Raw genomic sequence first — 26,180 nt, forward strand, 5'->3', positions numbered from 1 at the left:
AGCAGCTGAGTGTTAAACTTTAATAAAAATCCTTGAGAAACAAATGGAAAATAGAGAGCAGAGTCCAAGAGAAGAGCATCAGCCTGCAGTCCACACACGTATGCTGTAGGGCACACCAGAGAGCTGATGGGCTCGGCTGAAGGATGTTCCATCTCCAGCAGCCCTACTGTCCCCATAAACTGCAGCCATGCTGCTACGCATGGTGTCTCTTAAGCAGCAATGTGCAAGCCTGAGATATCCCCCAGGGCCCAATGCTGGGGTTAGGGCAGGATGCTGGCACAGGTGTTCAGAAAAGGTTCCAAGCCCTGCTCCTTCCAGAGGAGTGGGGTACTGATAGGGGACTTTTCTCCAGGGCCCAGGCTGCAGCAGGGTAAGAGCACACTTGGCTGCCAGCAGCTCAGGACACAGAGACACAGGCAACCAAGGGCTCAGCCTATGCTGGTTGGGGACAAGAAGGGTAGGCTCAGCCAGCTCCCATGCAGCAGATAAACCACCATGTCAGGATTTAAAAGCAGCCTAGGACAAAGGCCTGACAAACCCCACTTCCTCAGGCTTTGCCATTTGTTTTGAAAGCTGAAGTCACACAGCTCTCCTCTTTGCCCAGTAAAACATCCCTCTCTAAAAACAGCCCCGCAAGCAAGTGTGCAGTGCAAGGAGCTCCCACAGTCCTTGCTCTACAGAGCCAGCTCCCATCTCTTCCTTTGAGGTAGGTTGATGTGTCCCCAGTGGCTGCCTGGTCACATCACCAGGGTGGTGTCCGAGAGGCAGCCAGAAGGTCTCTGGTTGGCTCCACCAGTGCACTTGTTGAGAGGTAAGCTCTGAGTAGGGCTGGGCTCCAGGCATCTTGTAAGGTCCTCACCAGCTGAAGGGAGGTGTGTACTGCAGGAGAAAAGAGATCCTATGCTGCTTAGGGACAGTGAGAAAGGACCAAAAGGGCCATGGTGCGACATTCATCTGCAGTATCATGACACACGAAACTCAGAGATAGGGCTACCAGGCTCACCTACTCCATCTCCCATCCCAGGCAGCACCACTCACCCCAACAGATATCCAAAACATTGATGGGACTTCAGAACCACAACTTGATCTCCCTGTCTGAATGTAAACCCAAGTCCATCCTGGTCTGGGCACAGGAACATGGATGTCCTTTCCCGTAGCACAAGAGACAAGGGGTGTGCCTCCTCTCCACTTTGGCTCAGCCAGACCCTATCCTTCACCTCTCTGCAGGAAGCTCTCAGGGCCAGTAGCCCAGCTTTGCTCAGGGAAGCTGGCAGAGTGAGGCAGATCTCAAGGCCTCACTGCTCCCCCAGTCTATGCTGCTCACTGCTAACCACATCAGTGCCCACAGAAGTGGCACAGTTCCCTATCAGGGGAACATCTTGTCAGCGTGTCCTGACCATGACAGCCCTGAACATTACTCAATCTGGCTGTTCTGGGCTTCACTCCCATCTGAGCTGGGCACACAGTGCCAAGGAGACATGTTCAGTTACGCAGACATCATGCCAGACCCACCAGTTGGCTCTCCAGAGAGCTGAAGCTGGCTTCAGAGCCTGCAAACCAACCTGCTCCTCTTCCCTTAAACAAAGCTACTTTCCCTGCTGCCAGTTCTCTCCAAGGACACTAGTCCTAAAGCCACACTGTGAACACCGTGCTTGTCACGGCCAGTGCAAACTTACCCCAGTCTGCCCAGTTCCAGTTTGCTGAAGCCATTAGATTGAATGCTACTCTTCTGGAGGAAGAAAGACTTTGGCAACGACCACTACAGGAGGAGAGAAAGACAACAGAATGGCTATTTAAGTCATGGCAAAAATCCCTCAAGCCTGCTATGCTCTGCCATAGGCTGCCCTAGAGAGCTTCAGCTAGAGCTGCCTCTGCCGTACATCGTCACTGCCAGAAGACTGTTCCAAGAATAGCAAACAGAGCAGTCTTTGCTCTCTGCCTAATGAATCCCTCTGCTGAAAGTGGGAGTAAAGCATCTCGAGGTCAAGAGTGGGTTTCTTTCAGTGCATCAGTGTGCTGTAAGGCACAAGAGTGACAGACGGAGATGACTCCCTCGCAAAGAGACTAAAGGGCAGGCCAGGTGCCAAATATGTAGGGCTGTACCCAGTGCACCCAAGGATATTCAGATGCAAAATACTTGTAGATCTGATATACTGTTCATGACTTCATGTTAGTGGGAATGGGAAATAGGGCAGCATGGGTTTTTCCAGACTCCCAGAGGCCTTGGCAAAGAGGGAAGAAGGAGGTAAACAGGTAAGGCAGGAACCAGAGGAAGCAGAACAAGCAAGCTCTCTACCCAACTCTGGCAGGCAAACAAGCCTCTCTGACTACCTTACCCACAGTCATACGCACCATCTGGGCAAAATCTGTCCCTGTCCCAGTGTGGTACCCTTTGACACACCAGTTCTTCAGTAGCTCCAGACCTGGGAAGCGACAGAAGACAAGAAGTGAGAATGAACAGCCAGGTTTGCAAAGAGTTAAGCCTTCCCAGCTTGAAGCATGTAAATATGCTGCACTGACCACGCAGAACATGCTATGCAATCACTACTTGAACACGTGCCTGACCGCCAGCAAACATGGGGTAAATCAAGGGCGTTCACCCTTTGTACGAGCAAACACCAGCACATGGGCTGCTGCAGTGCCTGCCTTCCTCCCAGGGAGCCAAGACACTCCATGCAGCAGTCTCAGTGAAAGAGGGAAACTGGGGCAACACAAGATTTGCCAAATTAGACCAGATTGGCTGTCCCCCTGAGCCCAGTGCCTGCCAACAGCAGCACCTGATTTGGGCTGCACCGGTGAAAGTTCCTACAACACAAATGTAGAGCAGCTTTGCTGTCATCAGCCTCTTTCCCAGAGGAGGGCAGCTCAGGCAACCTCCTCCTTACACAGCACTGATCAGCTGCAGCATCCCAGTGTATCATCTCCTCCCTGCAGGGATTCATCCAGAGCTCAATGTGGACTGAGACCTGGTCTCCATCCCTGACAGTGGGACCGAGCTCATCACTGGTGTGACTGGAAGGGACCATTCCTCTCACCACACACAAGGCACAGTGCTCCAGAGCACAGAGAGGTCATCTTGAAACAGAGCCAGATGTTCGACTGCACTGACCAGAAATAACCCAAAAACATTGAGAAATCCAGGGCTGCTCCCGTCCTGTTTTCAAGAGCCTTCAGGTCATAGCAGAAGCTAAGGTGCCTTGAGATTTAAGAACCAGCAGAGCAATGGCCAGGAACTTGATGCTGTCCAGCTGGGATTACTGTAGTTTGCTATATGATACCAGTCCTGGCTACAGGAGAAATCCTTGCTGTCCAAACTCTGCTCCTCAGTGACCTGTCAGCAAGCCCCAGAATCTTGTAAAAAAAAAAAAACAAAACAAAACATGTTGGGGCTGAGGGGAGTGGGGCAGCTTGGACACCCTGTCCTCAGCCTGTGCACCTACACAGGCTTTGCACCTTGCTGGCTAGGGTGAAAGGAAGGCATGGAACACAGGGGAACAGGAAGGGGACAGGGGAAGTTGGGTTCTGCTCAGAGGTGAACAGAAATGAGTGGGGAGAGTAAATCCGCTCACTGGGCTGCTTTGGGGAAGCTGGAGCACTGACCCAGGACCCTGGCCTAAGCTACAAAGTTCTGGGCAGCACTTCAGTGAGAATGATGACAGGATCTTCCTTCCAGCTGACGGGAGAGCATCCAGCAAAGGTATTAGCGAGGCAAAGTATGACACATGCTGACAATGCAGCTGAAGAGGGCTATGAGGTTTCCATCTCCCTGTGAAAGACTGTTACTGACTCCTTTGATATTTGCTTTAACACCAGTGAAAAGAGACAAAAGCATTTTTCTTTTTTCTCTGCATGACAGCCAGGCTGGGAGCAGACATACGGACATCACAGCGGAGGGCCAGCTCCTGCAGAAGCCTATCCAACTAGATCAGATGTTGGACAGAGAGCCCTGAGCCACAGTCTCTTTCTTTTTGTCCACTAATCCATCATGCTAGACCTCATCAATTCTCTCTCCCAAACAGCCTCTACTGTTACCGTGACAGAGACAGCCTTGGGTGAGAAGGAATTGGTCCAGCCACCTCATTACAGGATGTTTTTTATAAATACAGAACTATGTCCTGGAAAGGTGGAAATGTCAGCTAGATTTCTAGTGCTTAGGAAAAATTTCTGTCTGCATGCTGACAATTTTTCATCAATTAGAAAGCTGCAGGAGACCAGGGAATAGGCCAAATTTTTCCTTTCCTTCCCAGATCACCTGTAAGGAGCAAAGCTAGGAACTCCAACTGTTTCTCTCTCAAAAGAGGCCAGAGCTACAGGCTGATGTAGCTAATCCCAGCCTCTTCATCCCCAAGGCACCTAGAAGTGCTGGTGCCGAACAGTCATCACCTCTTTTCAACTCAGAATAAGCTTTTTGTGATATTTGAAGCAGTCTGGGAGGGTAACACTTTTCCTACTGGTTAGTGTGCAGGCAGGCAGCTCCCTCTGAACATGCGTAGCTCAGAAGCCTCCCACGACTGCCAGCAGGCAGCCTGCCTGACTCAGGAGGGCAGTTACCTTTCTGTCTATTCAAGTAGTATTTGAGCTCCCACTGGGTCACCAGGATGTTGAAGTAACGAGGCTGCTCAAAGAAGCGCAGGTACCGCATAGAGATGTGGCTGGGGAACACCCTCTCAAACTGCCCACGCCGGGAATACTCATCCTCTGTCTCCACCAGGATGCGAACATCATCTGGGGTCAGGGTATCCAAGACAGAAGAATAAAAATCCTGCAGACAAGAGCAACCCAGGGTCAGGGAGAAGTATCTCTCAAGCAGAGGTCTCCATGTGTCTGAGCTCTTTTGGGCACAGGTCCCATGGAAACTGAAGGACTCTAGGCTCAATGATAACATCAACACTGCACAGAACTGAAGAGATCCCCAGTTCTGCAGCCCAGTCTCTCACACGCATTGCCAGGAGGCACAAAGGCCAGCAGCCCTGCTGACCTGCATAGGGTCAGCAGCAAAGGCTATAAGAGCTGCACAGGCAGTGCTCAGGCTCTGTTTTGGGGACTGGTAGGCAATGTGCCTCTCAGCACACACTTATTTATATGTATAGATGAGTCAGTGAGACATTGGCTTAAGCAAACCCAATTTATGTCTGATCAGTGATCTTGTAACTCACTGGAGCCTAAGTGTGCCCCATCACTTGGCTGACCTCAGAGAGGGACACAATATGAAGAGGGACTTGTGGGACCGGTGGGGACAAGGGCTTGGGAGGATGGTGCAAGTATCAAAGGAGAATGTTTCATACCTGGTCAGGTATCTTCTGCATCAAGTAATAAGCCTGCTTCATCTTCTCTGCTCTGAAATGCTCAGACACTGGCTTGGGCTTCTCCTTCAAAGCACTGTCCAGACTGAGAACACAAGAGAGGTAGTAGAGCATTTAAGCAAACAAGACAAGGTCCTGCTATGGCAGACTTGCTCCCACCAATTTCTGAGAGAGCAGTGACACCCTCAGAAAGATGCCATGGAGGAGAGAACACTTTCTCCAAGGATTTCACTAGTTCCAAGATCAGTGATGCATCCACAGCCGTGTCCATCAGCACAGGACCCAGGAAGGCTGTGGGCAGGGAAACTGGGAGGACTCTGCCAGCTCCTCGCTAAGGCATTTAGTGTTCCTTCATCCAAAAGGTGAACCATCACTTCACACTCACATAGGATGCAAGAGGGTCAAAGATACACTGTGACATGATTCACAGCACATGAAGCCTGGGGGATCTCATGTTTACACTGCACTTGGAACACAGCTTCCTAACTGCAAGCACAGGGATGGGGGTACAAGTACTCAGTACTGGTACTGTACAAGGAAGAAAAGAACTCCTAGATCAAAAACTTCCTCTGGCATCCAAGACCTCTCAAGACTTGAATCCAACTCCAGCTCCACATGCCATGGGAAATCCCAGCCTTTGTACTATCTGACCAAGAACCATCTAAAGTATTCTAAGCACCAACTGAACCACTCAGGGATACGAGAGTCTGGGAGATACTTCTTGAAAACCTTTCAACCGAGCTATCAACATAGCTTTTTTTTGTTCTGCTGCTGCAAAAGTAATTAGTTGTGTGCAGATTCAAACAGGGGGAGCAGAGCCTCGAGGCTGTGCTGCATGGTGCTCGGGGAACATACAGATCTACCGGAATTAGGCCCATATGCAAAAAGACCTTTCATACCCTTCCCAGGGCAGGAGATACTATTAAACAACCTTGCCCCTGGATGCAAGAACTCTGGTAATGCATCATCCGAACCATGTTAAGGATTTGCTTAATCCCCTGCAGGTCCCTCCAAGGACACCTGCCCTTCAGCACCTCCATCGGAAGCCACAAACCAGTGTGCGAACAAAGCACCGCAGAAGAGCTGGCGAGAGCTTCCCATCTTGAACAGGCCCATGCTCCAGCTTCTCCCTTCACTGAAGGCACAGGGCACACAGAGGGCAAGAGCCCCATCTTTTGGCATGACCACACATCACTGCATGTGGGTGCTCATCCCAGCAAGCTGCTCCTTCAGTGACATATGATCAGCAGCCACTCTGCTGCAGGGAACAGACTGGCTTCCTTCTAGCCTTTGGGTTTGAAAGCAGGATAAGCCCTAGCTGTGGTGAGGAACAGGGGCCTGGGTGGACACATGCCCAGGAATTAACCTTATGCAAGAAACAGTCATGTTAGCTGCAAGGTTAAGACTGTGCACACCCCTACCCATAGGTCTGCAGCCTTCGACAGCAGCAGTCCTGCCTAAGGAACTAACCAATCCAGCCCTTGCAAAATAACAGGTGCTCCTCTTGCTCAAAGAAGTGGCACATCAGTTCTGGTAAGTCAGAGGGCAAGTGGATCCAACCCCAACAGAGTCAAGCAGCATGCCCAGCAAAGCTTTCTAAGCTGCAGATGAATGCTGCTTTTGCAGGCAGAGAGGACTTTCATTCCTGCAATCTGGAGAGGGAAGCTTCAAGCAAACTGAGAGGCTGTGAGGCTCAGCATCATATTAGTTCTGGCAGGGGGAAAGACAAGAGAGCTTGACTAACTGCAGAGCAAGCACAAATTACATTGGCCTCACTTCCAACTATGGACCTGCAGAAAGGGCATAAATCCTTCCGCCTTGAAGAGACCGCAGAAACCAGATACCCAGGCAATGATGCAAGTTCCTTGGACCCATATCTGAAGGACCAGCAAGCACAGGCTCTCAACAACCCAGCATTTGCTGGGCTCTAAGTAGCCTCCCAGATGAAATCACTCAAGAAAAAGCCTGCCTCTTTGACAGAGAAGGGGGCTGACCTGCAGGTAGAGCTACTTCTTGTCTCTGGCCTTGAGGCCACGCTGTCCATGCTGGGCAGAACAAAGCCGGCAAGGTTGAGAAGGTCTCGAACCATCTGGCCCTTGATGCTCACATCCAGAGGCGAGTTGGAGTGGAGGCTGCAGAGACAAAGCATAACAGCAGTTTGAGTGACAGAATGGAGGTGCTGAGGCCCATGGCCCTGAGATCAATCCCTGGGTTATTACTGACCAGAATACAAACAGCAGCCTGTCCCTTGCCTCATCACAGCTGGCCATGAGACACACAGAAAAATCCTGACAACAGCTCTTTGAAAGGGAGTTCCCCATCAGAAATGGTTCACTTTTCCATCTCTTCCCAAATTTGCTGGAAATAGGCAAATCCATCCCCAGAGTCCTGTGTAGGACCATGGCTCTGTGTCCAGCTCATGCCCATCCACTCTTGCCAGCAGGAAAGGCCATGCTCAGTTACACCGCAGTTCCCAGCTGTGTCTGCACAGCTGACACTGCCTGGCTGGGTGCTGTCAGCAAGGAAGAAATGGTGCATGAGGCAGTGGAATCGCTGATCACTTTTGCCCACGCAGAGAAGAAATCTCTGCCATCACCCATTCTGTACGTGACACATTCCTCCTTGGCCTTCCTTTTTTAACGTATTCTTTCCTGGCTCTAGCTGGAGCATGCCCAACAAAGCTTTCTGAGCTGCAGATGGATGTTGCTTTTGCAACATGAAGGGAGGACCTTCATTCTGGCAATCTGGAGAGGGAGGCTTCAAAGCCCACAGTCTTTTATCACAGGATACAGGGGACATCACAAACCAAACTCATTTTGCGTTAAAGGAAAGGCCATTATTCACTCTGCTGCAGCTCAGAATCTGCTTTACCTTGGGGAAATATTGACCTCTAAGATCCAGGGCTTGAGGTTTTCATCCAGCATGATATCAAACCCAAACAGCTCATGGCAACAATATGGCCGGCGCACGTACATCTTCACAAGGCTGTTCACGTACGGCTCAGATCTGCAAGCCAAGGAAGAAATGCTTGTTTCCAACAGTCAGACAGCAGAGGTCTGGCTGTTCACAGCACATGCTGACAGTTCTGGAAGCATAATGCAGCCACATGCTGCAGGATCAGGTAGGTGAGAGACCGACACAGGCCTGTGAACTGCTACTGCTGCACTGCGTACGGATCCAGCACTGCAGATCAGGCAGCATGGACTGCTGAACACAAGATTCATTCTGCACCAGGGACCATTCTTGTCAGGCTCCCTGGCAAAGCAGGTGAGTGGGTAGCAAGCTGGGCAGCACCGGGCATACCACACCCTCCTGGTCTGCAGGCAGGCCCAGGAAATGTAAGGTGTATTTACCCACTGCAGCATGAGCATACGTAACAGGATGAGAGGAAGAATCCAGATAGAAATACTGAAGCCAATAGTGGTGATACCATTTCAATTAAGAGCAAAAGGACCAGGCTGAGAGGGGACTGGAGAGCCAGAGGGGTCGGGGTGCACCGCACAGCCAGGCACGGAGCAAGGGGTGCCAGGACTCACGCAATGATGGTTTTGATAACGATGTCCTTAATCTTCTCCCAGATGGCCTCACTATTCACTCCCTTCTGGGTCAGGTAATTCCAGAGAGCTTTGAGTGCCCTGGAGAGAGAAAGCAAAGGAGGTAGCTCTGTAGCCCCTTGCTGAAAGGAGTGAAAGCAACAGAGGAGAGCCCTGACAACACCCTTCCCTGGCACAGCCATCCTTCTGCCATCCTCAACCCCCTCAGTTGCTGCCCTCCCCAGCGTGGCCCCTTGTCTTGTAGGCCCAAGCTACTAGGAACATAAATTTGTCCCAGTATGGTCTCAAATTAGCACATGAGCAAGGTAAGTCAGGCCCACATCTTCTCTTCCCTCCCCCTCCATGTCCTCAGCAAACCTCCCCTTCCTGCAGGCCTTCCCCCGCAGCACTGCAAAGCAGCTCAGCAGGAATCCAGCAAGATCCTGAAAATGTTTTAGCTAAAGCCATTTCACTGAGGCTTCGGGGAGAGAAGAATTTTTGAAAAATGTGGGGAACAAGATGGTATGGGGGAGCATCTCTGCTTTTATAGGAGTTTTCCACACTACATCGAATGCTGTAAGCTACCCTGACACTGAGCCAAGGATGCTCAGATATTTCTCAAGTGAGAGCATGTGGCTAATGGCCAGGAATCCAAAGGTCATGCTTCCTGCATACAAGATGGAGTGGATTACAGCCACACTTATCTTTAATATGAGAGCAGCCAGCTTTGACTTGCAATGGCAGTACAGCAAACCCACACAATCCCACCCCCATGCGACTGCAACTGCTGGGAGGCAGCAAACTGCTTAAAAGTCCCAAGTGGAGAAACAGAAAAGTGGAGAAACAGACCACTGTGCAGCATGTCCTGGCCTGAGAAAGCAATCTGACCACAGCAAACCACTTTCTGCAACTCCCTTTGAAGTGCAGTAGCCCTGTCCAGGCTGCGAATTGAGAACTCTGCCCTGCACTATTTTTAAAAGAGTTCAAACACTACCATGGAATCAGAGGCAAGTGCCCGGGGCTTGCACCCGTTCACCCATGGGACAGCAGGGAATGGGAACTCCTGCAAGACTGCAGCCCTCCTTCCAAAGGCCTAGAAATGGCACCACTGCTCCTATTCACGCTGAGCGCACATAAATTAACATTCTGCAACAGGGCTGTCCCTTTCTCTGGCTCCAGAGGAAGTCAAGAGTGAGATGGGCAGAAGTTTCCATCTAGCCAATTTAAGCATCACAATTACCCATTCAATTTCTGACAGCAAAACCAATCAGATTCTGCTTTAACCACATGCCATCGCCCCCACAATAGGGCAAAGGAATGAATGGACACAGATGACTGCAGCATTGGAAGCAGGAAACGGCACAGACACAGGCAGGATGAACAGCAACCACAGCCCAAGCAGCAGTGGACAGGATAAGTCACAAGGCACGGAGACCATCCACATTCCATTGACACTAACTCATGCTAAAATCACTCTGCTCTTTCAGTTTCCCCAGTGGGAGCAGATGATACAGAAAGCAAGTTCAATTTTTGGGTAGGAATACTGAAAAAAATCTGAATTAACAGGAAATATAAAGAGTTGCCCTGTGCCCTAAAAGCAGCACCTACCATTTGTGTCCCTGACAAGCAGTCTCATCCGAGTTGGACTTGTATTCTGTGTTCTTCTTGTTCACACTGTAGTTGGTTAAATGCACGAACTTGTTGCTGAGGCTCTCCATCGAGGAGGAGTACCTGGAAGAGGTAATAGGAGCACAAGCAGTCTGAGACTGAACTGGCTGCCCCCAGGTCCATCTCAGACCACTCTCAGCCACCCACCAGTCCTGCTGCCTGGAGCTCTCTGACCCCACAGGCCCAGAGCTCATGGACAAAACATGAGACAGCACAGGCTTCCTTGGGACAGTGGAACGTAATCCCACCCTCACAGCATGTCCTTAAGAAAAGGCCAGAGCATCGGTGAGCAGAAGCACTACTGGAACTGCAGTAGTCTGAGGCATATAATGAAAACTAGAAGAAACATCTCAGATTCTGGTGTGCCAGCTTTTATGCAGAACGAAGAACAGACAGCATGTTTCAAGAACTGCTTTACACTGAGCTCATCTTGCATTGGGAAAGGTGGATGTAGGCAGCATCCTCTCACATTCCCTTTCAACACTGTCACCTGCAACGACCTCATGTGTTTCCACTCTGCTTCTTAAGCAAGCAAGATATAGCTTTGAGCATCACCATCTAGGGGATGACTCTCTCCTGCCACAGCTGAGGCAGGTACCACAGCCACACATGCCCTGGGACCAAGGCAGCCCCAGCACCACTCTCCTGCACAACCTACTTGCAGCTGGCAAAGCGAACCAATCCATCCTTGAACAGGTATACCCTGAGGGGATCATAGCAAGTGACGTAAACATAGATCCTCAGGTCAAACTTCTTCCCGCCAATGAGGTAGGGTTTGTGCAGATACCTGCAGAGGCAAGTAAGTTATGATTTTCATGTGCAGGAACATCTCTAACCCCCAACTCAGAAGGCTTGGTAAAACAATGGATCAGTGTAGAAGTCCTTTTGCACAGCATTTCCAAGTTAATCACATCACAGTCAAAATGAGAGAAAGAGCAGCTCTCCTATGCATGGGGAGTTCCCACAGCACAGGAGCAGTGTTCCCTTTTGTTCAGTTCCATTTTGAAAAGATTTTCCCCAGCTCTAAGGCACAGTAGTTTTTCCACACCCACAAGACTGATCACAGTATTCAGGAACATCTAAGACATGCAGTACAGCACAGATGGTTTGGTACAGTGAGCAGAAACAGTTGGATATTTTAATCCAAATCATTTGATTATTCATCTTAGAAGTTCATGATCTCCCATAGGAAAGTTTATCACTTTGCATGAGAAGTGGACAGGGAGAACAAACAAGCAAACATAGCAGTTCCCTGTCTGCCAAAAAAACTGCAGTTTTCCTGCCCTCAAGAATCTTCCCAGAAAGCAGCATCAAACCAAGACAAGATATTCCATTTTTCTGCAGAAGGGGAAGAAGATTGACAACTCTGTTAATTCAAGAAAATCCTTTCACTAACATCTATACATACTGAGGTTCTTACTGAACCATTCTAACTTGGATAAGAACAAATCTTTGACAACTGCCACCTCTTCCCTGGGACTTGGATAAAGTTTGTCTCCAAATATGCCAAACCACAGAGTAGAGAGCAGTAGGAGCCAGATCACAGCAGAGCCAAAGCTGTTCACCTGCCAGATAGAAGCTCCAGAAAGCTCATGAAGTCAGTTTGTATCCGAGACCTCAAATATCAACACAGAGACAGCAGCACTGACAGCTGCAGCTGACAGAGCCAGACTTCCAGCAGCAGGACACCCAGGCAGTCTCCAGAGAAGTCTTGAGATGCAAATCAGATGCTTCTGCTCTGCCATACAGTGGCATCGGCCCAGAACTGGCCAGAGAGACCAGCCACTACAAGGTCCCAGGCTGTGTGTCAACCATGGTTTTTCCTTCACTCACCTCTGTACTAACAGCGGCCTCCTTTTGGGGAGCTGGCTCCATTTGTGGATGACCTGGATACCAATGCCTCTTGCTGATGCTGGCTGCAAAACACAAACAAGAAGGGATCAGATCTTCTCCCTGCAGCTACAATGGGAGCTACAAGGTTGAGCTCTGCTTTACACTTACTGGTTTCACAATCCATTTCTGTCTGCTAGCTCCTTCCTCCCATGCCTTCTTGAGTAATTTGATGTCCTGTGGCAGGATGAAGGACTGAGGGAAGAAGTTAAACTCCTTTTTCCCACAGCGAGCCTGCATCTTCAACAGGTTGCGCCACAGACGGTCTTTTCTCCCAATTTGAAATGAGCCAGGGAAGTGGTTTAGCTGGAAAGGAACCCAGATGCTATGACATCTCCCTGTTTCCCCAGCTCCTTGCCTGCCCCTTCCTACTCCCTGGCCAGAGGATACGTCCTTTCTGAATCCAGTGCAGGGTGACACTCTTTGCTCCTCTCCCAGGATTGCACCCAAATTGATTCCACTTGAAGCTTCTGAAGCTTTGTAGGGACAAACCACATGGTTTGGAGCATCACAGCTCTCCAGAGCAAACATGTACTTGTGATAGATACCAAACCTTTGGTCCCTCACAGGCTCCCCAAGCATGAGCCACACCTGACTGTTTTGTGATCTGAATTAGGTACATCCCCTCTGCTGCACTGGCAGAGAGGGCACTGCCCCTACCTCTCAATTCTGCCAGAGGAAGGACTGCTTTAAGCAGCAACAACTGAATTTAGACAAGCTCACAAGGGAACACAATTTGGCTACAGCCTCAGTTTGTGCAAGAGCCACAGCAGAGAAGCTCACCAAGCTGTGCCTTCCTCTTGAGCTCCTCTCCCAGTTCTGGAAGGGACACTGCAGGGACAGCCTGCACAGCAAACACCTGGCCCTGAGGAGAGGGGCACCCAATTTGTTTCCAACATACTCTCCATGCATGTGAAGGAAGTCAGCCCAAAACATCCCCTACCTTTTGGTGCTCCCTGATGGCTCTGAAGCTGGGAGATTTCATGTGGTGGCCCCAGCAACCCAGCCAGTCATTGCTTTCTGTAGGAAAAACAGAAAAGTCCAATACCAAGCATGCTGCCACCCATAACAGCCTCTCAACCCACCAGCACCCCATCTCCTGGGGCAGGCAGAAGCATGCCAGGGATGCTGCACAGCTATAGCACAGAGCACTCATACTGGCAACTGCAAGATTACCAACCCTGAGAACTCTGGCTGTGGTCAGAGAGGATGGCTTCTTCTTCAGCACACGGGGACAAGGGGCAGCAGTGCTGGGGCTGGCACCAGATGATGGCCAGCCTCCCTGCAGTGGCAAGCCAGAGCAAAGCTGCCCCACATGCTGCCTCAGCTTCTGACAGCCCAGGAGTAAGTCCTTGTGGTCCATGCCAGGGATGAGCCAAGACGGAGATTAGGCCCTGCCAGGACCTACAGAGCTTGGGTACCGCAGGTCAGGCAGGCAGAAATGGGAACCCAGCATCTTGCAGTGCCAAGTTTGTATTGCTTCTGCTCTACTTTTCCCAGCCATTCTGCCTTCTCAGGCCCACGGACTGGAGGCGAGGAAGGACACAATGTTGCTACCCACAACTTACTTTTGCTAACTCTGAAGTGGGATCTGCAAACAGTTTGCCTCACAATGTTCGGTGTGACTCCACACATTTTCCATCGCAGCAGCTTCCTCTGCTCCCAAGGCAGCTTTTCCACTAGGAAGGCAAAAAGTTAAGGACTGAAGGAAAACAAACACAATACTTGTGTTTTCTACAGCTGCAAGGTTCTTATGATTTGCTGCACAGGTACCAGGCCTGCAAAGAAGGGTGCGTAGCCCCCGTTGCAGAACTAGCATGGAGCAGAAGACTCCATAGCTGGGGAAGATCCAGGACACTGGAATTTAGTGGCAGCGTGAGTCATGCTCCAGGCTATGGAAGCAGTATAATTTACTCCAGTCCTTTGGACCTCAGAGCAGTGCTGGGTCTCATCATGGGAGGGGTGAAGGGAAGCCACTCCAGCCAGCTCCCGGCTGTGTGCTGGCACTGCTTGCTTCCGAATTAACGGGCTGCCCAATCTCACCCTGTGTGGCAACAGACCCTGGCTCACCTGTCTCATCCCAAGTACTGAAGTAGATAGTTGGAGGCACATTAGGGAATAAACTGCAGACAAGAGCTGGTTTGAGCACTTTTTCCTGAGCCTCAGCAGGCTGGGCCAGGCACTTGATGCAATTCCTAGGAAAGATGAAGCAGGTGGCAGTTGGCTAAAGGTGAAAAGTATCACAGGGAGGAAGGGGGAAGCCAGAAGAAGCCTTGATCCTGGTATCAGGAATTTGCACCATCATCATAATGCGGAACAAGCAATGGGCATTAAGGTCAGTAACCCAGCCTGCAGCGATGAGGGGATGAGCTTGCAATGAATGCACCCACCAAATAAGCACTGTGAAGTTTGTGTTTTGCTGGGGCAAGGAGTGGAAGTTTTTACACGACAAACCCTATAACCTAGTTCATGGGAACAAGGAGTGGAGATTGTAACGCATATGATTTAGCTGTTGTAACCTCTTGGGTTTGGTGTGTTGCAGGGAAGAGGGCTGGAGTTTTACCCACTGTATGTACATCTTAACACAGCAAGCCCCAACACTGGGAAGGAAGGGTAGAAATTGTACCATAGCTCTTAAGGTTGTGATGAAGCAAAAAGTAAAGTTTGCAATGAACATACATTCAAATATATGCCACTGCAGCCAGTGCAAGAAGCCACACTAGAGCAATCACTGAGGAACAAAGAGCAGCAAACTAAAAGGAACCACAACACACTGTCTACCCAATCTCACAGGCCACCCCTTGCCTCACTAAAGGGACTGAGCGTAGTCTGTGGCAAAGGGATTGGAAACCAGGATGGGGGAAGAAGGGGTGTTTTCCTTAAGTCCTTATGTATATTTTTTTTGTCTTTTCAGTATCAGAATCAATAATTAAAAGTTTGTTAATTGGCAAAGGATTATATTAATTAACATTCTCTGGCACAAAACTGGTTTTGCCCACAACAAACTGAAGGCAGGAGACAGCTGCAAAGGCTTCAAGGTCAGCCCAGCACACAGCCTGCACAGGAAGTGGCTAACATACTTCCCTCCTTGCTGCAAGAGGCATTTGGCCCAAGCCCTGCTTCCCCTATCTGCCCCAGAGGCCACCCAGCCACATCCTGCCAGAAACAGCTGCTGAGCCAGTTTACATCACCTCTGCAGGACTTTCACAACCAAATATGCCCACCCAGAGCCCTGCAGCACCCTGAGGCTCAACATTTGCTCACAGGAAGCCTTGCTTGTCTCCCAGGTTAGTGATGACATGATAGCAAGCAGCAAGCTGTTGGGCAGACAGCAAAGCCTGAGGCAGCCATGGTGCAAGACCAGCTCCTGTTGCTGCATGGGCAAGAAAAGGTCACACAAACGTCTGCCAGGAGTCACAGAGGCAGGGCTCAGATGACCACAGGCTGAGCAATCCTCCCCACAGAAAGGTCCTCACATAGGCTAAAGAAAAACCCAGGCTCCAGGACTTGTTTCTAGGATGCAATGCTGAGACACAAGACCACAAGAAGCTTTTGCAATCTCTGGCCCAGGACACTTCCACTCTGCTTCATCTGCCAGGCAATGACACTGCAAGAACACAGTTTAATCCAGTAAACCTAACCCAAGAACTGGCAGTGCTAGTGAAATTAAGACCCGTGTTTTGCTGCAGTGGATGCACACTTAGCACTTTGCAGGCTGCTGCCTGTAGCCAGAGAAGTAGCTCTGGCCTGCAGTGCACCAAGGAAACTCATGTTGGCTGGGAAGTCTGTTGCTACCTTGTCTCCATTATCCCACATGCTACACATTTCCTCTGTCACCAGGGAGGGCAAAGATGGACAAGTCTGGATAAATATGCCAAGTTCAATGCAGTATTTACAGCTACTAACCTGGATACAAGACTCATGGAGCCACTGGATGACACATCAGTAACAGAGGAAGCATCCGAGTCACCTGCAAGAAGGAACAAACTCAAGTTTTGTCTCCGTGAGGAGTGAACACACACAGAGTTAGGAAGGGAAGAGAGAAAACAAATGCTCCAGAGGACAGAGCCTTCCAGCTGCCCCAAATCCTTGGATCTTGGGTTTTGACCACTAATTGGTGTTGTAAAAAGCAGGGAAAGGGGCAGAGCTGACAGCCCTACACAGAGAGAAGATGAGTAACCACTGTACCAGGACAGTGGTGAGCCCTAGCCTGCTCCCCAGAGGAACCCATGCAGGAACCCTTGCCCTCCTTGCTGCTACATCACTTTTGGGTTCAGCACATCCTGAAATGACAGCATGAATGTAAGACAGGAGGACAGCTGTGCTCACCCCCAGCTCCCAGACAGCTCCCACACTCCCCACTTTGAGGCATGGAGCAGAGCCCTCCCAGGGGAACCAGCACTCACTGTCCTCATCCTCCTCTTGACTGCAGCTCTCATCCAGGCCATCAGGAAGTTCTTCCTCTGCTTCATCCTGGGGATGGCTTGGCTTCAGCAGTGACTGATCAACAGTGGCACTGGGACAAAGGACATCACATCAGAAGGAATGGCACATGCTTTCTGGGGCCAAAAAAACCCAGAAGCTCATGAGGCAGCATGAGATAGTGTGGGTAGGGGAGTGAGAGCACTGCCCTCTCCAGTGCAAGCACTCATCCCAAGCTAGCAAGATGGAAAGGCCCGAGAGGACCCTGAGAAGAAACATGTTCCAGAGCAGCCAGAAAGCAAGAGGCACAAGGACACCCTCTCCCAGCAGGAGAGCAGGAGCTCCATGTCCTTGCATCAGCTCTGTGTTCCTTTATGAACCCATGTCTTTGACTAGGAAAGCCTGGCTTGACAGCAGGCTTCACTCAACATACTTGCAGAGCCTGCCACTGCAGGCAGGGCCCCATGACTGAAAAACAAACTAGAAACACCATACAGCAATTCCATGCTGTGGCTGATGGAGAAGGTGGAAGGGCTTGTGTCAAGCTGGGGGTGGCAGGAAGGCTACCCCCACACCAAGATGCCACAGTTGGGTTTTGCTCAGGGACACAGCCCATGGTAAAACTTACAGTCACCCCTGTACCGCCCACAGTGCATCCTCTCCCAAAACACACAGATACAATGGCCAGCCCTGCCCAGCCCGCCACAGCCTCCCTCCTCCTCCTGCCTCTACTTACTCAAGCTTTCCTGGGACAACAGCCTGGACCCATTTCTTCTCTTTTTCCAGTTGAATGGTGGACATCTGTTTTGTCACTTCAGAGATGGCAGCGAGGTGTAGAGGCTCAGCTCTCACCACCTGATTCCCCGCACGCGGGCTGTGCGTGCCCACGAGCCGGCAGTCGGAGCTGCCATCGGGAGCACCAGCACGTGAGGCCAAAGGACAGACGCTGACACGGTTAGTGCAGGCAACGGCACCACTGGTGCCCCTAAGGCTCGAGTCACTGTTAAGGCGATGGCTCCCCCGCTCCAAGTTCAGAGGAGCAATAGTGTCTTTCGGGGTGAGCTGCGCTCCGACGTGCTGCCTCCTCCTGCTGTTCCAGTTGGACAGGCTGCCCACCTTTGTAAGGCCAGAACTTCTGACTTGGCACCCAAAGCCGTTGCGTGCGGCAGCCTGGCTGGCTAGCTGCTGCACAGCCTTCAAGAGGCTCTTCTCTGGCTCCTTCTCTTTTGAGCTGTGAACTCTCTTCTGAGTGTCCTGCCATGAGCACTGGTCCTTCCTGAGGACAGCACTGCTTGGCACAAGGGTCAGGGAGGGGACCATGGTTTTCTTCAACACAAGGTCACTGTTTGTCACCGCTCCATTGATCAGGCTGCTAGAGAAGCTGTCTCCATTGCCCCCAGAGTGGGGCCATGAGGCAGCAGGAGAACTGTGAGGTTTTTCCACCTTTTTGATCTCCAGTGACTGCAGAAAAGGCACTTTAGCACTGCTTGGACGTAGGAAGGAGTTGTTATTGAGCACTGGTCTATAGGAGCTGGCAGCCTGCTGACCTGAGCTGAGGGCAGAGCCTTTGACCCCAGTCCCAGACTGCTCCTCCACCAGCACAGGAAGCAGGCAGGGTTCCATCAGCGAGGAAGACATCACCCTTCCCGTGGCAGAGGCAGTGCCAGGAGGGCTTTGGAGGCTGTCTTCAGTGGGCTGTGCGTGGCATAGTGACGGTGAGCACAAGAAGCAGGATTGCTGCAGAGGGATCCCTGAGGGCAGCAGGATTCGATCCTGGAAAGCACTCACATACCTCTTCTCTAAATTCCAGGCGGGTTTCGCCTGCTGCTGAGAGAGGCGCCAGGCCCAGCACGGCTGAGGTCTCCCAGCCAGAAGGGTGCCTGACTTGGGCCCAACACTCTTCTCCTGTTTGGGGCCCAGATTAGCATGGTCTGGTCCTGAAGAGGCCATGTAGAGCCATAGCACGTGAGGCACAAGCAATTCAGTCATCTACAGCAGCATCTTTGCTGGCCTGAAACAAGAAAATGGCATAAAAGGCACTGTTACCCTGTCAGGGCACAACACCCAGCCCAGTGCACCATGAGGAGAGCAGGGTGAGCTGCTTTTCCTGCAGGATGAAAACCACATCTCCATCTGCTGAGCTCCCCAAGAGTCTCCCCAGACCAAGTCAAAGAAGAGCTGGCATCTCACATGAAATCAGAGGATGCAAAGGAAACTGCAGAGAGGGACATCTGCAGGAAAGTTTGTACCCTGCAAACATGCAGGGGTGCCTGACTGCCAGCCAGGGCCATGGGGCAGTAGCCCTGTCTGCAAGGAGAGGCTGCCTGCCTTGGACCCACACAGCTGTTGGAGCCCACTCTTACAGGTCTGTGTCTCCAGGCTGCACCATATGCACCACTACCAGCTCTCCTGACTCCACCACAAGCATCAAAATGTCTGCTTTTTTTTTCTCCCCATTCCTTAAAGCTTCAGCTTCCAAGGTTACACAGCTAGGTGAGAACCTCAGCCCTGCTTTTAAAAGGAACATTTTTCACCTTTGTAACACCAGAGAAAGGCTCAGTGAGGTCTGAGGGCACCCTAAAGAGCTCAGTGCTGAGAAGGCAGCAAGGAGCAAATGCAGGGCTGTTCTAACATCAACACCTCGGTTTCCAGCAGAGACTGGCAGTGCTGTGCACTCATATTCCTCCCCGCTGCAGTCCTACAGAAAAATCTCCTGCAAGGAGCAACTGGCAGACTACAGAGCTGCAGACGTAAGTGTCCTGAATCCTCCTAGAATGAACTATTGCACCACACCCGCAACATCCTCTTGCCTGGGGAGAAGGGAAAGAGAAAACAAACCATGAGCCAGTTATTTGTCTTGCTTTAACACAAGCCTGGAGGGCCCCTGGATACAGCTGCGATAGGAATTTGTATTCCAAGCAGGCTGGCTGGCTCTTCCACCTTCCAGCTCTCATATGCTTGTATGTTTTTAAAAAAAAAAAAAAGAAAAAGTATAAAAAGAAAGGTAAGCAGGCCATCGACCATCATCCTCTTGGTTTTCTTGCAACACACATACACACTCCTGTCTCACCTGAAAGTCAAGCCTTAGATGCAGCAGTTAAGTGTAGCTTGGAGACCCTGGGGTTGCTCTGTAGCACTGTGATAGCAGCTCTCACCACCACAGGGCTGGGTCAGACAGACCTACACTTGCCAGACCTCAACCTGTGAATCAGCCTCAGTCTCCAGCACATACCAGGTCAGCAGCATCTCAGCAAGAGGCTGTACAATATGGAACATCCCATGCAGGATCACACAGGAGCTACACATTCTCAAGGAGAGATGCTACCATGCCAAGCTCTGCAAGGAAGGTTCCAGGGCCACTCCAAACCCACAGGGCTGCACTGCTTGTTAGCACTTGTACAGTCAAACTGAACTCCTGATGAGGACAGGACATCTGCATCCTTATGGGAGCTGCAGCCCAGAGGGACTCCAAGTCCCAAGGGGAAGGGAATCCCACAACTGAGATGTACCTCACTATTCGACTGCTACCCAATCTGCCCCCAGCAGCAAACCTGGCTGTGTTGTGACATTCACAGCAATTAGCACAGAGCACAAGAAGTTGTGGCTCAGATGCCACCACCTGCCCGGCTCAAGTTTCCCCCAGTAGCCAAGGGAGCAAAGCTCAGCTTCCACAACGCTACCCCCTCGGATGGTCAAAAGCACACTCAAACCACAAATCGAACCTAGCACACCAATGAACTAGGTGTGAAAGAGCAAATTAAAATTCAAGGAGAATGAAAGTGTTCCTGGTGTCTCTGCTTAGAGGGGACTGTCACTGTGGCATCACGACATGCCCTGCCAGCTTGGCCACCGCCTGTGCTCTCACCCGGCTGTGAATGACCTTGCAAAACCAGCCTGCAGTGAAAGCCATCTGTGCCTCATCTCCACCCGGATTTACAGCTATCAGTGGATCATCCCACTGTAAAAATAAAAAGTGATGGGGCCTAATGAAGCTGTAAAAAGGGACGTGAACCTTACAGTCAGCTTACACACAGGTGTGAAAATGCCAGAAGCCCTGTGTGACCCCGATCTGGAGTAAGTGCCAACAGCGGCGCAGATGTGACCAGCACAGACACAGGGGTACTGCTGGCAGCTGCAGCTGCTGGGGTGGAAATCTGGCAACGGCATGGCCTCAGCTGCCACTGCCTGGAGCCCAGCCTCATTGCAGCACAGGGAGAACATGCTGAACTTGTCTCTCTACGGGGCAGTTTTGCCATGGACTTGCTCAGTCAACACAGGGCAGGAGTGCGCTGGAAGCTGTGCCTACATAAGGAAGAGAAGAAGCAGGGCCTTTAGTACAGCTTCCAGGTGAGGATGGTGCCAGCCAACAGTTAGTAACCACCATTTCCCCATGGAGACACAGGAGTTCTGAGAGAGGGGCAGGAAGGATGAAAGGAAGATGCACCCACATGGAGCAGGTGAGGATGCATCCAGATCAGCAGAATCAGCCCATGCCGCCTTGTCTTTCCCCCTCTGCCCCATGTGCTTCCCCACATCCACCCTTCTGTCTCACCTGCACGCCAGCACAGTCACTCCTTATGTCCACCTGCAAACCGTCTCCCATGCTCACTGCAAGGACAGCGCGACAAAGCAGCTGCTGAGCATCCAGGAGAACTGGTGGAGATGAAGGCACCTTCACATGCCAGGCTATGGCCACAACAGGGCAGCAGCTGCCACATCTCTGTGGCTCTGGGCAGGAAAAACATCATCTGCCTCAGGGAAATCCCTGCTGATTACCAGTCAGGGAAGTTTTCCCTTTACATTTAACTCAAGTCAGAGTTTTGGGGTGGAAGAAGGTCACAGCTTGATGCAATCTCTAATTCTGCCATCGCAACCCTATGGCAAAGGAGCTGGAGTCCATTCTGCAGCTCACAACGGCAGTAAAACTACACTTTGGAATTTTATTGTAGAAACATGAGCTGGGAAAAGCCCAGGATAAACTGGCCAGGCTGGAATTCAAACCCAACCAAGTAATTAATGGATTTTGGCTTGGACTTACTGACCCACAATATAGAGGCCAAAGTTGTCACTGTTGGAGTGACTGTACAGCTGCACTTGCTTACGACTATTTTGCTAGCACCTTTTATTGCCGCACAGCCTGCTCAGAGGCTTCAGGGCATCAGCTGGAGCACTGCCACAGCCTGTGCAAATGTCACATCAGGGGCACACAGGGCCACCACACGCCCTGGCCTCTGTGTACCCCATCGTATGTCAGTGAAAATCATTTCTTCCAGCCCGAGCCCCACTGTGGCATGTGCTCCCCTAATGCCAATGCAGCAGCTCTCTGCAGTCCCATTCCTAACAGGAAAGGACAAGATCATAAGAGCCTGGGTGTCACAGGAGTTTGGCTGGGGAGGCTATTTTAAACTCAGCTTGGTGACACACTTAAAATAACAAGAGCTTGCAAATGTATGTGCTTCGAGCTGACCTGATAACAGGCTGTCAGCCTCACATAGCCCAAAGTCACAAGGAGGGGAGGTTAGACAACTGTGCTTGCTATTGTTTTCTATGCCATTGCAGGGTGCAATTTCTGTTCTTTATGATTAAAAGGGATAACATGTTTTTCTAAATGAGACTCGAGTTCACACCAAGTTTCTCACTCGAAGCTCTGGGGCTTTTGATTAAAGCTTGAACAAGCAAGTTAACAACAACACCAAACAGGTAGGTTTTAAAATGAATATATTTCAAAATAAGGGTTTGTACCCCTTTAAAAAAATTTAAAACTTTGAACAAGTCCAACACCATTGATCTGAAACCAACTGATTGAGTGCCCAAAGCTGCTCCAATACCTGGTAGCTAGGTACAAACTTGTTGTTTCAACAGCACAGAAACAGCCCTCCCCTACATCAGCTCCAGGAAACAAATTGCCTCAAGTGCAGTCACACACTGAGACAAAGCAATGTCCGACTTCACCCACAAGTTCAGGCTGAAGAGCAAAGGGTTCTGCTGGCCACATGAAGTCATCCGTGAGGACAAAACAGCTCAGAGACAGTTTGGCCAACACAAAAATGCCAGTGGCACAGGGACCAACAGTTGTGCTGCTTCGCCACACAGTTAAGCACTGTTGTTCCCTCTCAGCTCCAGTATCATCCTGCAGAACCACATTTTGGGTGCAAAACAAGAGGATGACAATTTCTCTTTTAATCAAGACCACAAGTTTTTGCTTGGCCACTCAGGTCAAAAGATACCAGTGAGAAACCACCCACTATGGGGATGCATCAGCAAATTCCACCTGCATCCTAGGATTACATCTGTGCCCAGAATTTGCGCTGGGGCTAGTAATTTCCATTCAACAGCTGCAGTGCTGAACTGCACTCCACACTGAATAAAGGAGGTATGAGAAGTGTATGGCTGCTCAAAATGAGCCTTTACCTAAGCAGAATAGCTCCAGTGTTCACTCCCATTCCCGAGGTGGAGGCAGACCTCCTTAGGGGCAGCAGGGTGCTGGACCAAGCCGTGGAAGAGCTGGAATCCAGCCACGGCCTCACCCTGTGCTGCAGCAAATGCCTCCCTCCATGCACACACAGGCTGGGCTGGGGACTGAAGGCTCTTGTGTTTGAGTTCACAAGGGACTTTCCCACCACTCTCAGGGCACTGGAGCACAGTGCCAGATGATGTGAAGGACTCCAGCATCGTTAGGCAGACAATCCAGGGCTGCAGCTTTGCCATGGAGAGAGTGCACCAGAGACATCTAAAATAAAGGGCTGTCTCAGTGCTCACACCAGGAGGGCTGACCTGGCTGTGACCAGACAGTGTGCGGGCCATAGCAAAGGCCAAAAGGTGCAGGGTGTGGAATCCCCCAAGGATATCAACTTTTCTCCCTGGCAGATTCCCCAGGCCCCAAAGTGGACACGCTGCACAATGACAGTGGACCACGAAGCTCTGTTTCTCCAGCAGTGAAGCTGGGAAGTGCCTGTCCTTGCTCCCATCCCTGATTTATTCTTTCTCATCGTATGGGCTATGGGACCAGTTGTACCACAGTGTAAAACAAGAGTAGGGAAGCGAGTCTGGGTTAAAAGCGACAAGCTAAACCATGGGGTGTTTAACAGCATTTCACCAAGGAGGTCTAAAGCCCCTTCCTGAAGATTCAAACTGAAGGGACGGCAACTGATTTCATGATGGGAGAAAAAGTACAGGAGAATTACACAGCAAGACTTGTGAAGACTTTGGCCACCAGTGCAGGAACTGACAGGTGGTCAGCACAGCTCTGTTTGGTCTTAGGCAGTCTGCCCTTTAGTAGAGAAATAAAAGTGGAAGATTTTGAGCGAGTGGAACAAGTATAAAATATCAACACATAGCAATGAGACAAGAACTACTCAATTAGTTCAAAACACATAAATTCTTTGTCCATCCTCTGCTCTTGATACTTTTTACTGAAACATATCTACAACCAGAAAAAAAGGTTCCCAGGTTTGTCTTTCAAATATATGCTGAGGACACTTCCAAGTCCATGACAGGAGTGGGAAAAATTCCTCTGGAGGCACTGCAAAAACCTCACTCCATACAGCAATCTCTCAGAGCTCAGGAGTGGAGAAGAAAGAGAGATTGAAGTTGAGAAGAAGCTGCCAAATACTCACAGACTTGATGCCCGGGACAAACCTAGGAAATGCCAAGGAGTGACACCCAGCCAGAATGGCACAGCAGCCAAAGTGCGCGACCTGTGTAGGTGACACGACATCACGCAGGCACCATTATCTGGGGACAGTGACATTTGTCCCCTCGGCTCCTCCTCAAAATGTGGTCCCCGCTGTGCTGAGAAGGGCCCCAGGTATGAGTGAGGAGTGGGAGGGGCCAATCTGTATCAACAAACTTCACCTAACACAAAAGTTAACGACTGCAGCAAGGCAGCAATGCAAGAACAGAGTGCTACTATCTGCTGGGTACAAACACTAAGAATCAAGGAAAACTTATTAGATAAAACTCTAATCAGACCAACAATTCACTGTTAATTCCCCCAAACTGTTCAGAAGCCACTAGGTGTCACCTGCTTGTTCAGTGAGGAACATACCACAATGAGCAAGAGAAGTAGCATCTCAGGGAGTCATGGAGGCAGGGTTTTGATGTGGAGCTGAACTCTGCCTCCCATGAGCTACCCACAGCCCAGCTAGGCAGGGTGACAGGAGGCTGGAACAGTGCTACAGGGCTTTACACACCTGTGCCCCTCATTCTCAGCCCAGACCCTGGAGGCATTCAGGAAACACTCCAGGCTTGTTACAACTCAGCTCTGCTTTTCGCCTGTCAGACCCATCGGCTTCTTTTTACAACACAAGAGCTGTCAAGGCAAGACCCCAATGGAAGGACGAATAGCCAGGCTGCCCCAGTGCCCCACTCCGACCTGGTCAATCCCAGCTCCAGCCTCACAGCTGCTCCAAGTGCCGTTGGAGAGGTTCCCTGAGGCTGTGGCTGGCTGGGGAGCCAGCTCTACTCACTCCCTGCCACTCGCCCGGGGAATACGCTCTGTGTCTCATTTCTTCAAGTGAAAGTCTTTGAGGCCAAAGGTGCTACCAGGATGCTCTGTACTGCTCCAGGACGGCCTGACAGGCCGCCAACCCCAGCATGTCCCGCCACAGAGTGCTCCCGAGTGGGGAATGGAACAAGGCCACGGCCAGCCCCGCGAGGAGACCCGGGAGGGAGCACGATGCCTCCTCGGGGGCCGGGCACGGTGGTGGGGCAGGAGGGGCGGAGGAAGGCAGCGGGGGGTCAAAAGTCGTATGGCCCGGTGGAGGGACCCTGCGGGTGGTACTCAGGGAGACTCGCATGCCCGGGGGAGCAGGGCCCCGGTGCCGGGGGGGCCCCGCCGTACTCACCGCCCGCCGGACCCGCCGGACCCGCCGCCGCCGTTACCATGGGGAGCCGGCAGGCCCACGTGACTACACCTCCCGGCAGCCCCCGCGCCGCAGGCTGCATCGCCCCCTGGCGGCGCGGCGGAGCGAGCCCCGGGAGCCGCCGGGAAACGGGCGCTTCCTTAAGGAACGGGCGGTTTTTTTTTTTCCAAGACCGGCTTCCCCCGGGGGGCGCCCCGGGTAAAGCTGACCGGGCAGGGTCCCCCTCGGGCGGACAACGCGGGTTCCACGGAAGGTCGGGCTGGGGCCCGAGGAGGACGAGGGAAGCGCCGGTGCCGTGCCGGGATGCCCGGGCGTCACCGCTCGGCGCCGGTGCCGGGCGGCAGCCGGCGGGGACACGCGGGACCGGGCACGGCTGCGAGCCGGCGAAGGAGCTCCTCGCAATGCCGGGCATGAGGCGGCCGGGGGCTGCCGCCAGCCAGCGCGGCCAGCCTGTCGGGGGCTCCGAGGGACAGCAGCACCTGCGGAGCCAGGAGAAGAAC

At 51.4% G+C, this 26,180-nt stretch overlaps 2 protein-coding genes across 7 annotated transcripts in view; both read right to left on the reverse strand.

The window, feature by feature from the left end:
* On the reverse strand, positions 1–25,945 carry TTLL4 (tubulin tyrosine ligase like 4). Its single transcript, XM_064661193.1, has 19 exons — positions 25,663–25,945; positions 17,553–18,827; positions 16,801–16,910; positions 16,301–16,364; positions 14,465–14,589; positions 13,963–14,073; positions 13,338–13,414; positions 12,506–12,700; positions 12,338–12,420; positions 11,163–11,291; positions 10,445–10,567; positions 8,840–8,938; positions 8,175–8,309; positions 7,298–7,435; positions 5,286–5,388; positions 4,552–4,762; positions 2,353–2,423; positions 1,677–1,759; positions 1–879 (listed from the first exon to the last, which is right to left on the reverse strand). The coding sequence occupies exons 2-19, from the start codon at positions 18,803–18,805 to the stop codon at positions 738–740; spliced, it is 3,252 nt and encodes a 1,083-aa protein (XP_064517263.1). The 5' UTR covers positions 18,806–18,827; positions 25,663–25,945; the 3' UTR covers positions 1–737.
* The window catches only part of STK36 (serine/threonine kinase 36), a 16,061-nt gene continuing 12,398 nt past the window's right edge, over positions 22,518–26,180 (reverse strand). For all 6 annotated transcript variants that reach the window (XM_064661190.1, XM_064661192.1, XM_064661191.1 and 3 more), the window contains one exon: positions 22,518–26,159. In XM_064661190.1, the coding sequence (XP_064517260.1) occupies positions 25,995–26,159 (165 nt within the window). In that variant the 3' untranslated portion in view covers positions 22,518–25,994. The remainder of the gene's footprint in view (positions 26,160–26,180) is intronic.

The sequence above is a fragment of the Pseudopipra pipra genome, chromosome 7 (assembly GCF_036250125.1).
Source record: "Pseudopipra pipra isolate bDixPip1 chromosome 7, bDixPip1.hap1, whole genome shotgun sequence".
Classification (NCBI taxonomy): Eukaryota; Metazoa; Chordata; class Aves; order Passeriformes; family Pipridae; genus Pseudopipra; species Pseudopipra pipra.

Bases quoted from the DNA above. Each gene is read 5' to 3' on its own strand.
- TTLL4 (XM_064661193.1), bottom strand. From the start codon at position 18,805: ATGACTGAATTGCTTGTGCCTCACGTGCTATGGCTCTACATGGCCTCT. The intron at 8,310-8,839 runs GTGAGTCCTGGC...CTTGGCTTGCAG, and splicing joins GTTATCAAAACCATCATTGC to ATCTGAGCCGTACGTGAACA. The intron at 4,763-5,285 runs GTATGAAACATT...TCTTGTCTGCAG, and splicing joins TGCAGAAGATACCTGACCAG to GATTTTTATTCTTCTGTCTT.